General features: G+C 50.6%; 1 protein-coding gene across 4 annotated transcripts in view; it reads left to right on the top strand.

Annotated features, from left to right (window-relative positions):
- The window catches only part of LOC137351620 (tonsoku-like protein), a 321,657-nt gene that overhangs the window by 255,812 nt on the left and 53,252 nt on the right, over positions 1-12,593 (top strand). For 3 of the 4 annotated variants that reach the window (XM_068016241.1, XM_068016243.1, XM_068016254.1), the window contains exons 13-15: positions 5,355-5,444; positions 10,193-10,265; positions 12,250-12,413. In XM_068016241.1, coding sequence (XP_067872342.1) covers positions 5,355-5,444; positions 10,193-10,265; positions 12,250-12,413 — 327 coding nt within the window. The remainder of the gene's footprint in view (positions 1-5,354; positions 5,445-10,192; positions 10,266-12,249; positions 12,414-12,593) is intronic. The other variant, XM_068016251.1, reaches the window with a different exon arrangement.

Here is a 12,593-nt window from a genome sequence, read left to right as displayed (position 1 = left end):
GCTTCATCAATGACCTTCCTTAGGGTCAGAAGTGGGGATTTTCGCTGATGATTGCACAATGTTCAGCAACATTCACAACCCATCAGATACTGAAGCAGTCCATGTCCATATGCAGCAAGACCTGGACAATATCCAGGCTTGGGCTGAAATGTGGCAAGTAACATTCACATCACACAAGTGCCAGACAATGGCCATCTCAAACAAGAGAGAATCTAACTATCTCCCCTTGACATTCAACGACATTACCATCGCTGAATCCCACACAATCAATATCCTGGTGGTTATCATTGACCAGAAACTGAACTGGACCAGCTACTTAAATACTGTGGCTACAAGAGCAGGTCAGAAGCTGGGAATTCTGTGGTAACTCACCACCTGTCTCCCCAAAGGATGTCCACCATCTACAAGACACAAGTCAGGAGTGTGATGGAATATTCTCCACTTGCCTGGATGGGTGCAGCTCCAACAACACTCAAGAAGCTCAACACCATCCAGGACAAAGCAGCCCGCTTGATTGGCACCCCATCCACAAACATTCACTCCCTCCACCGCCACACACAGTGGCAGCTGTGTGTACCATCTACAAGATGCACTGCAGCAATGCACCAAGGCTCCTTCGACAGCACCTTCCAAACCCGTGACCTCCACCAACTAGAAGGACAAGGGCAGCAAATAGATGGGAACACCACCACCTGCAAGTTCCCGTCCAAGTCACACACCATCCTGACTTGGAACTATATCACCGTTCCTCCACTGTCACTGGGTCAAAATCCTGGAACTCCCTTCCTAACAGCACTGTGGGTGTACCTACCCCACATGGACTGCAGCGGTTCAAGAAGGCAGCTCACCACCACCTTCTCAAGGGCAAGTAGAGATGGGCAATAAATGCTGGCCTGGCCAGCGATGCCCACATCCCATGAATGAATAAATAAGTGTTGGGCTATGTGGTCCCAGATTCTGTTGAATACAATCTGTTGCTGCTGATGGCCCACTGTGCCTCATGGACAATAATCGAGGGAGTGTATGAATATTTGAAAAGAGCTCTGTGCGGGAGTGAGAGACAGTTCCTCACACGTGGGCACATAATGGGATGTTTACCAGTTCTGAATGTGCTTTATCATGGACGTGTTATCACCTGATTTACAATAAATCTGTTGTCAGAGTTTAGTGTTTGACATTTTGCTTCTCAGTTATGCCTGTGCAGTCTGGGAATAAACCCACATCCTCCCACACTCCTGTGAGTGAAACTGAAAGTTACTGTGACCTATTGTGAAGCAGGGAGGAGTTCAATCCTCAACAGTAATCCAGCTGCCTTTTACAACTGTCAGACCTGAGGGTCAGTTTCGCTCCTCTGACAGTTATGTGTCTGCAAACAGGATGAAAACCAAAACAACACAGGTAAGATCAATCAAACAGAGCAAGGAGGCAGTGGAGAAGGAGAAAAAGAATGTTTAATGGAGTGATATCAGAACTGAGAGGTGATACGCACGAGAAAAGAGTGAACAGGGTGGGGCTCTTTTCTCTTGAAAAGAGAAGGCTGAGGGGTGACCCGATCGAGGTAATGAAAGGGTTTGATAGGGGAGAGGTGGAGAAGATGTTCCACTTGTGGGCAAGATTGAACTAGCTGTCGTCAGTATAAGACAGTCACCAATCAGGAATTCAGCAGAAATCAGCTGCACTGATGGATGGTCAGTACTGAGGGAGTGCTGCACTGTCAGACGATCAGTACTGAGGGAGCGCTGCACTATCGGAGGGTCAGCACTGAGGGAGTGCTGCACTGTCAGAGAGTCAGTACTGAGGGAGTGCCGCACTGTCGGAGAGTCAGTACTGTCGGAGGGTCAGTACTGAGGGAGTACTGCACTGTCAGAGAGTCAGTACTGAGGGAGTGCCGCACTGTCGGAGAGTCAGTACTGAGGGAGTGCCGCACTGTCGGAGGGTCAGTACTGAGGGAGTGCTTCACTGTCAGAGAGTCAGTCCTGAGGGAGTGCTTCACTGTCAGACGATCAGTACTGAGGGAGCGCTGCACTGTTGGAGGATCAGTACTGAGGGAGTGCTGCACTGTCAGAGGGTCAGTACTGAGGGAGTGCTGCACTGTCAGAGGGTCAGGACTGAGGGAGTGCTGCACTTTTGGAGGGTCAGTACTGAGGGAGTGCTGCACTGTCGGAGGGTCAGCACTGAGGGAGTGCTGCACTGTCAGAGGGTCAGTACTGAGGGAGTGCCGCATTGTTGGAGGGTCAGTACCGAGGGAGCGCTGCACTGTCAGAGAGTCAGTACTGAGGGAGTGCCGCACTGTTGGTGAGACAGTACTGAGGGAGTGCTGCACTGTCGGAGGGCCAGTACTGAGGGAGTGCTGCAATGTCAGAGAGTCAGATCTGAGGGAGTGCTGCACTGTCAGAGAGTCAGTACTGAGGGAGTGCCGCACTGTCGGAGGGTCAGTACTGAGGGAGTGCTGCAATGTCAGAGAGTCAGTACTGAGGGAGTGCTGCACTGTCGCTGGGTCAGTACTGAGGGAGTGCTGCACTGTCGGAGGATCAGTACTGAGGGAGTGCTGCACTGTCGGAGGGTCAGTACTGAGGGAGTGCTGCACTGTCGGAGGGTCACTACTGAAGGAGTGCTGCACTGTTGGTGAGTCAGTACTGAGGGAGTGTTGCACTGTCAGAGGGTCAGTACTGAGGGAGTGCCGCATTGTTGGAGGGTCAGTACCGAGGGAGCGCTGCACTGTCAGAGAGTCAGTACTGAGGGAGTGCTGCACTGTCAGAGAGTCTGTACTGAGGGAGTGCTGCACTGCCAGAGTATCAGTACTGAGGGAGTGCTGCACTGTCAGAGGATTAGTACTGAGGGTGCGCTGCACTGTCAGAGAGTCAGTACTGAGGGAGTGCTGCACTGTCAGAGAGTCAGTACTGAGGGAGTGCCACACAGTTGGAGGGTCAGTACTGAGGGAGTGCTGCACTGAAGGATGGTCAGTACTGAGGGAGTGCTGCACTGTCAGAGGGTCAGTACTGAGGGAGTGCTGCACTGTCGGAGGGTCAGTACTGAGGGAGTGCTGCATTGTCAGAGGGTCAGTACTGAGGGAGTGCCGCACTGTTGGAGGGTCAGTACTGAGGGAGTGCCGCACTGTCGGAGGGTCAGTACTGAGGGAGTGCTGCACTGTCAGAGGGTCAGTACTGAGGGAGTGCTGCACTGTCGGAGGGTCAGTACTGAGGGAATGTTGCACTGCCAGAGTATCAGTACTGAGGGAGTGCTGCACTGCCAGAGTATCAGTACTGAGGGAGTGCTGCACTGTCAGAGGATTAGTACTGAGGGTGCGCTGCACTGTCAGAGAGTCAGTACTGAGGGAGTGCTGCACTGTCAGAGAGTCAGTACTGAGGGAGTGCCACACAGTTGGAGGGTCAGTACTGAGGGAGTGCTGCACTGAAGGATGGTCAGTACTGAGGGAGTGCTGCACTGTCAGAGGGTCAGTACTGAGGGAGTGCTGCACTGTCGGAGGGTCAGTACTGAGGGAGTGCTGCATTGTCAGAGGGTCAGTACTGAGGGAGTGCCGCACTGTTGGAGGGTCAGTACTGAGGGAGTGCCGCACTGTCGGAGGGTCAGTACTGAGGGAGTGCTGCACTGTCAGAGGGTCAGTACTGAGGGAGCGCTGCACTGTCGGAGGATCAGTACTGAGGGAATGCCACACTGTCGGAGGGTCAGTACTGAGGGAGCGCTGCACTGTCAGAGGGTCAGTACTGAGGGAGCGCTGCACTGTCAGAGGGTCAGTGCTGAGGGAACGCTGCACTGTCGGAGGGTCAGTACTGAGGGAGTCCCACTCTGTCGGAGGGTCTGTCCCGAGGGAATGCTGCACTGTCGGATGGTCAGTCCTGAGGGAGTTCTGCACTGTCGGAGGGTCAGTACTGAGGAACTGCTGCACTGTCGGAGGGTCAGTCCTGAGGGAGTGCTGCACTGTCGGAGGGTCAGTACTGAGGGAGTGCTGCACCTTCGGAGGGTCAGTACTGAGGGAGTGCCTCACTGTCAGAGGGTCAGTACTGAGGGAGTGCTGCACCTTCGGAGGGTCAGTACTGAGGGAGTGCCACACTGTCAGAGGGTCAGTACTTCACTAGTAGTGTACGACTGGATGCTGGGTTCAAGTGTCTGGAGTGGGCACACACAACCTTCTGACTGTGAGGAGAGAGTACGAGTCACTTAGTTATGGTTGTACCATCCTACACTGACTAATTGCTCTGCGGTGCGGGATCTTGTCTGTACCTGAGGCCACTTCCTGAATGACCTATAATAAAAGCAAAATACTGCGGATGCTGGAAATCTGAAATAAAAACAAGAAATGCTGGAACCACTCAGCAGGTCTGGCAGCATCTGTGGAAACAGAAGCAGAGTTAACCCTTCTTCGGAACAGGGTCCAGTTCAGTTTCTGGTCAATGGTAACCTCCAGGATGCAGATAGTGGGGGAATTCAGTGATTGTAATGCCATTGAATGTCAAGGGGAGATGGTTAGATTCTCTCTTGTTGGAGATGGTCATTGCCTGGCACTTGTGTGGCGCCAATGTTCTTTTGGGCCTCCTTATCTCGAGATAAGGATGTTACTTGCCACTTATCAGCCTGTCTCCTCTGCTAGGCAGAAACTAAACTGGAGTAGCCATATAAATACTGTGGCTACAAGAGCAGGTCAGAGGCTAGGAATCCTGAGGCGAGTAACTCACCTCCTAACTCCCCAAAGCCTGTCCACCATCTACAAGGCACAAGTCAGGAGTGTGATGGAATACTCTCCACTTGCCTGGATGGGTGCAGCTCCAACAACACTCAAGAAGCTCGACAACATCCAGGACAAAGCAGCCCGCTTGATTGGCACCCCATCTACAAACATTCACTCCCTCCACCACCGATGCACAGTGGCAGCAGTTTGTACCATCTACAAGATGCACTGCAGCAATGCACCAAGGCTCCTCAGACCGCACCTTCCAAACCCGCGACCTCTACCACCGAGAAGGACAAGGGCAGCAGATGCATGGGAATACCACCACCTGCAAGTTCCCCTCCAAGTCACACACCATCCTGACTTGGAACTATATCGCCGTTCCTTCACTGTCACTGGGTCAAAATCCTGGTACTCCCTTCCTAACAGCACTTTGGGTTTACCTATATCAAATGGACTGCAGCGGTTCAAGAAGGCAGCTCACCACCACCTTCTCAAGGGCAATTAGGGATGGATAATAAATGCTGGCCTGGTCAGCGATACCAATATCCCATGAATGAATGAAAAAAAAAGGCCACACGTTGGGATCAGGGTCAATATCTCACCAGGACATCATTGCCGATCAGCGGCTGCAGTTTGCTAACTCTATTCCTCTTTCTCCTTTCAGAAATGGAAACGGAATCATAAGGGTGAGAGTCCGCTTCACAGAGCATGCATCAGAGGAAACTTGGAACAGGCGACGTCTCTGATTGACAGGGTAGGACACGGGACAATGGGCGGCACAGTGGCGCAGTGGTTAGCACCGCAGCCTCACAGCTCCAGCGACCCGGGTTCAATTCCGGGTACTGCCTGTGTGGAGTTTGCAAGTTCTCCCTGTGTCTGCGTGGGCTTCCTCCGGGTGCTCCGGTTTCCTCCCACATGCCAAAGACTTGCAGGTTGATAGGTTAATTGGCCATTATAAATTGCCCCTAGTATAGGTAGGTGGTAGGGAAATATAGGGACAGGTGGGGATGTGGTAGGAATATGGGATTAGTGTAGGATTAGTATAAATGGGCGGTTAATGGTCGACACAGACTCGGTGGGCCGAAGGGCCTGTTTCAGTGCTGTATCTCGAAATCTAAATCTAAAATCTAATTCTAAATCTAAATCAGAGCTGAGAGTATCTCCAACCTTCTCCCATATCTTACTGGGCAAAAACATTGGAGAAGTGGGAGAACTGGAGAAGTGGGCCGTGACTCAGTTAGCAGCATGCTCACCTCTCAGTCAGAATGTTGTGGGTTCAAGTCCCACTCCAGAGACTGGAGCACATAATCTAAGTCAAGGCACCCAATGCAGGACTGAGTGAGCACCGCACTGTCTGAGGGTCAGTCCTGAGTGAGCACCGCACTGTCTGAGGGTCAGTCCTGAGTGAGCACCGCACTGTCTGAGGGTCAGTCCTGAGTGAGCACCGCACTGTCTGAGGGTCAATACTGAGTGAGCACCGCACTGTCGGAGGGTCAGTACTGAGGGTGTGCCGCACTGTCGGAGGGTCAATACAGAGGAAGTGCCGCACTGTCGGAGGGTCAGTACTGAGGGAGTGCTGCACTGTCAGAGGGTCAGTACTGAGGGAGCACTGCACTGTCGCAGGGTCAGTACTGAGGGAGTGCTGCACTGTCGGAGGGTCAGTACTGAGGGAGTGCCACACTGTCAGAGGGTCAGTACTGAGGGAGTGCTGCACTGTCGGAGGGTCAGTACTGAGGGAGTGCCACTCTGTCGGAGGGTCAGTACTGAGGGAGCGCTGCACTGTCGGAGGGTCAGTACTGAGGGAGTGCTGCACTGTCGCAGGGTCAGTACTGAGGGAGTGCTGCACTGTCGCAGGGTCAGTACTGAGGGAGTGCTGCACTGTCGGAGGGTCAGTACTGAGGGAGTGCCACTCTGTCGGAGGGTCAGTACTGAGGGAGCGCTGCACTGTCGGAGGGTCAGTACTGAGGGAGTGCTGCACTCTCAGAGGGTCAGTACTGAGGGAGTGCTGCACTGTCGCAGGGTCAGTACTGAGGGAGTGCTGCACTGTCGCAGGGTCAGTACTGATGGAGCGCCACACTGGTGGAGGGTCAGTACTGAGGGAGCGCTGCACTGTCGCAGGGTCAGTACTGAGGGAGCGCCGCACTGGTGGAGGGTCAGTACTGAGGGAGCAGTGCACTGTCGCAGGGTCAGTACTGAGGGAGTGCTGCACTCTCGCAGGGTCAGTACTGAGGGAGCGCCACACTGGTGGAGGGTCAGTACTGAGGGAGCGCTGCACTGTTGGAGGGTCAGTACTGAGGGAGTGCTGCACTGTCAGAGGGTCAGTCCTAAGTGAGCACCGCACTGTCTGAGGGTCAGTCCTGAGGGAGCGCCGCACTGTTGGAGGGTCAGTTTAGTTTTAGTTTAGAGATACAGCACTGAAACAGGCCCTTCGGCCCACCGAGTCTGTGCCGACCATCAACCACCCATTTATACTAATCCTACACTAATCCCATATTCCTACCACATCCCCACCTGTCCCTATATTTCCCTACCACCTACCTATACTGGGGGCAATTTATAATGGCCAATTAACCTATCAACCTGCAAGTCTTTGGCATGTGGGAGGAAACCGGAGCACCCGGAGGAAACCCACGCAGACACAGGGAGAACTTGCAAACTCCACGCAGGCAGTACCCAGAATTGAACCCGGGTCGCTGGAGCTGTGAGGCTGCGGTGCTAACCACTGCGCCACTGTGTCGCCCCAGTACTGAGGGAGCGCCGCACTGTCGGAGGGTCAGTCCTGAGGGAGCGCTGCACTGTCAGAGGGTCAGTACTGAGGGAGCGCTGCACTGGTGGAGGGTCAGTCCTGAGTGAGCACCGCACTGTCTGATGGTCAGTACTGAGGGAGCGCTGCAGTCAGAGAGTCAGTACTGAGGGAGCGCCGCTCTGTCGGAGGGTCAGTACAGAGGGAGCGCTGCACTGTCAGAGGGTCAGTACTGAGGGAGTGCTGCACTGTCGGAGGGTCAGTACTGAGGGGGTGCTGCACTGTCAGAGGGTCAGTACTGAGGGAGTGCTGCACTGTCAGAGAGTCAGTACTGAGGGAGTGCCGCACTGTCAGAGAGTCAGTACTGAGGGAGTGCCGCACTGTCTGAGAGTCAGTACTGAGGGAGTGCCGCACTGTCGGAGGGTCAGTACTGAGGGAGTGCCGCACTGTCGGAGGGTCAGTACTGAGGGAGTGCTGCACTGTCGCAGGGTCAGTACTGAGGGGGTGCTGCACTGTCAGAGGGTCAGTACTGAGGGAGCACTGCACTGTCAGAGGGTCAGTACTGAGGGAGTGCTGCACTGTCGGAGGTGCAGTATTGAGGGAGTGCTGCACTGTCGGAGGGTCAGTACTGAGGGAGTGCTGCACTGTCGGAGGTGCAGTATTGAGGGATTGCTGCACTGTCAGCTGTGCTGTCTTTCAGCCCCATCTGCCCTCTCAAAGAAGATGGATATTTATCCCTGAAACAGATGATATCGTCATTAAAACGTTGCCATTTGCGGGATCTTGCTTTGTATGCAAATTGGCTGCTGTGTTTCCTACATTACATCAGTGAGTAAGTTTCAAAAGGCTATGAAGCTGTCCTGAGGATATGAAAGATGCTGTGCATAAGAAATGGGAGCAGGAGTAGGCCATTCGGCCCCTCAAGCCTTTTCCGCCAGTTAATAAGATCATGGCTGATCTGATTGTGGCCTTAAATCCCCCATAACCGTTGACTCCCTTGTCGATTAAAATCTGTCTAACTGAGCATTGAATATATTCAATGACTCACCCTGTACTGCTGTCTGGGGAAGAGAATTCCAAACTCTAATAGCCCTCTGAGAGAAGAAATTCCTCATCATCTCCATCTTAAAAGCAAGACCCCTTATTCAGAGACCGTGCCCCCCTCGTTCTCGAGGGGATACATCCTCTCAGCATCTCCCCTGTCAAGCCCCCTCAGAATCTTATAAATTTCAATAAGTTCACCTCTCACTCTTCTAAACTCCAATGAGTATCGGCCCAACCTGCTCAACCTTTCCTCATAAGACGACCCCTTCCAGAATCAGTCTAGTGAACCTTCTCTGAACCGCTTCCAATGCAAGGATATCCCTCCTTAAATAAGGAGACCAAAACTGTATACAACAGTCTCGGTGTGGTCTCACCAGTGCTCTGTGCAGTTGTAGCAAGACTTCCCTACTTTTATACTCCATCCCCCTTGCAATAAAGACCAACATTCCATTTGCCTTCCTAATCACTTGCTGTATCTGCATGCTAACCTTTTGTGATTCATGCACAGGGACACGCAGATCCCTCTGTACCGCAGCATTCTGCAGTCTCTCTCCATTTAAAGAATATTTTGCTTTTCTATTCTTTCTGCCAAACCTCACATTTTCCCACATTATGCTCCATCTGCCAAATTTTTGCCCACTCGCTTAACCTATCTATATCTCTTTGTGTCATCTTCACAACTTGCTTTCCTACCTATCTTCGTATCGTCAGCAAATTTGGCGACAAAACACTCGGTCCCTTCATCCAAGTCATTGATATAGATTGTAAATAGTTGAGGTCCCAGCACTGATCCCTGTGGCACTCCACTAGTTACAGCTTGCCAACCTGAAAATTTCCCATTTATCCCGACTCTCTGTTTCCTGTTAGTTAGCCAATCCTCTATCCATACTAATATATTACCCCATCACATGAGCTCTTTTCTTGTGTAGTAACGTTTTGGAAATCCAAATACACTACATCTACTGGTTCCCCTTTATCCACCCTGCTTGTTACATCCTCAAAGAACTCTAATAAATTTGTCAAACACAATTTCCCTTTCACAAAGCCATGTCGACTCTGCCTGATTGATTTCTGATTTTCCAAATGTCCTGTTACTACTTCCTTCATTGATTCTAGCATTTTCCTCATGACAGAAGTTAGGCTAACTGGCCTATAGTTTCCTGCTTTCTGTTGTGCCACATCCCTCCACCCCTCCACTTTCTTGATCAGAGGTGTTACATTTGCAGTTTTCCAATCTGCTGGGACCTTTCCAGAATCTAGGGAATTTTGGAAGATTACAGCCAATGCATCCACTATCTCTGCAGCCACTTCTTTTAAGACCCTAGTATGCAGGTCATCAGATCCAGGGGACTTGTCAGCCTTTAGTCCCATTAGTTTTCCTAGTACTTTTTCTCTAGTGATAGTGATTGTTTTAAGTTCCTCCCTCCCTTTTCCCTTCTGATGTTCTACTATTTTTGGGATGCTTTTTGTGTCTTCTACTGTGAAGACAAAATGCAAACCTGTCTCTTCTCCCTGGTCTCTGTGAACTTGATCCATGAGGAAGGAGCATCAGCCAAGATTTCAGCTCCTGTTGAGCCTTTGCTGAATAAATCAGCACATGGGCAGGGGGCGGGGGGGGGAGGGGGGTGAGGGGGCTTGTAGGAGGGGGCGGGGCGGTGGTTAGTGTCCCTGGGACACCATATAAATACTGACCATCAGCTGTTTGTTCTTTTCAGGGCCATCCACTAAGTTTCAGGGACAACGCTGGTTGGACTCCTCTTCATGAAGCTTGTAATCATGGCCATCTCGGTAAGACACTGCAAATACCTTCAAACACAATGTTAAAGATACTCTGAGTGCTATAACCCCCAGCCAGTGAATTGAGACATTAATGGGTCACCATGATTGGAACATAGGAGCAGGAGTAGGCCATTCAGCCCATCAAACCCACCCCGCCAATCAATATGATCATGGCTGATCATCCACTTCAATGCCTTTTTCTCACATTATCCTCATAACCCTTTATGTAATTTGTATTTAGAAATCTGTCAATCTCTGCTTTAAACATATTCAGTGACTGAGCTTCCACAGCCCCTGGGGTAGAGAATTCCAAAGATTCACAACCCTCTGAGTAAAGGAATTTCTCCTCATCTCTGTCCTAAGTGGCTTCCCGCTTATTTTGAAATTGTATCCCCTGGTTCTAGACTCCCCAACCAGGGGACTATCTTAGCTGCATCTACCCTGTCTATCCCTTTAAATATTTTGTCAGTTTCAATGAGATCACCTCTCATTCTTCTAAACTCTAGAGAATACAGGCCCAGTTTCCCCAATCTCTCTTCATAGGACAGTCCCGCCATCCCGGGAACAAGTCTGGTGAACCTTCGTTGCACTCCCTCTATGGCAATAATATCCTTCTGAAGGTAAGGGGACCAAAACTGCACACAGTACTCCAGGTGCAGTCTAACCAAGGTTCTATACAATTGAAGCAAGACTTCACTACTCCTGTACTCAAATCCTCTTGCAATAAGGGTGGCACAGTGGCGCAGTGGTTAGCACCGCAGCCTCACAGCTCCAGCGACCCGGGTTCAATTCTGGGCACTGCCTGTGTGGAGTTTGTAAGTTCTCCCTGTGTCTGTGTGGGTTTTCGCCGGGTGCTCCGGTTTCCTCCCACCACCAAAAGACTTGCAGGTTGACAGTTAAATTGGCCATTGTAAATTGCCCATAGTATAGGTAGGGGAATATAGGGACAGGTGGGGATGTGGTTGGAATATAGGGTTAGTATAAATGGGTGGTTGATGGTCGGCACAGACTCGGTGGGCCGAAAGGCCTGTTTCAGTGCTGTATCTCTAAATAAAAAAATAAATACCATTAGCTTTCCTAATTGCTTGCTGCACCTGCATGTTAGCTTTCAGTGACGTATTGACCAGGACACCCAAGTTCCTTTGTACATCTACACTTTCTAATCTCTTACCATTTAAGAAATACTCTGCACATCTATTCCTCCTACCAAAGTGGATAACATCACATTTGTCCACATTATATTCCATCTGCCATGTTCTTGCCCATTCACTAAGTCTGTCCAAATCCCCTTGAAGCCGCTTTGCATCTCCCTCACAACACACATACCCACCTAGTCAGCCATGAACTTGGAAATATTACATTTGATCCCACATCCAAATCATTGATAAAATTGTGATCAGCTGGGGCCCAAGCACTGATCACTGCGGTACCCCACTAGTCACAGCCTGCCAACACAAGAATGACCCGTTTATTCCTACTCTCTGCTTTCTGCCTGTTAACCAATCCTTCCTATTCCATGTACTTTAATTTTGCTAACCAACTTCCTGCGGGGGACTTTCTCAAAAGCCTTCTGAAAATCCAAGTATAGCACATTATGCTTAGGGTTAGGATTCGGGTTAGGGTTTATCAATTCTGTTAGTAACATCCTCAAAAAACTCCAACAGGTTTGTCAAACATGATTTCAGAAGGAACTACAGGCAATTCAGAAGCCAGACTGATCTCCTGGCTTAGCTTCAATTGTCTAGATGGACTGGAGAGTAATTTCCCATGCTTTCTTTTTCCTAAATTGACCTGGGTTTTTATCTGGTTTGTCATTGTTCCCAGGCAATCACAGGGTGAAGAGTATACATTTTGAGATACACAAGGCATCACAATTGTGTGGAATATTTTGAACGGACCAGAGGGTCTTTTTGTTTGTATGTTTGTATATCCAGGGTAAGGCAAAAGGAAACAGTGAAGCTCTGGGAATAATTGGAGTTGCTTGTGTTTACAGACATTGTCCGTCTGCTCCTGGATTCGGGAGCCCCTCTGAACAGTGCAGATGACACGCTGTGTGGTGGAATCTCTGCACTCCATGATGCTTTATCGAGCGGGCAGCTGGAGATTGCTGAGTTGCTGATTGATAGAGGGGCGTGCCTGACTGTCAGAGATGCTGAGGTGAGACAGCTCTCAATCCATCTCACTGTAACCCCGAGCTAACATTGCTGAACTGAGGCCCAAAGCAGGATGGCACAATATCCTGCTGGATAGATATGAATGGAATCAATACAGTAGGCACAGAGAAACCGCCTTCAAACAGGAAGATTAATCCAGTAAAAAGCAGCAGAGGGAGCTTTA

The sequence above is a fragment of the Heterodontus francisci genome, chromosome 2 (genome assembly GCF_036365525.1).
Source record: "Heterodontus francisci isolate sHetFra1 chromosome 2, sHetFra1.hap1, whole genome shotgun sequence".
Taxonomy (NCBI): Eukaryota; Metazoa; Chordata; class Chondrichthyes; order Heterodontiformes; family Heterodontidae; genus Heterodontus; species Heterodontus francisci.
Note: the sequence above shows the minus strand (reverse complement) of the source record. Positions and strands in the feature narration are given on the sequence as shown.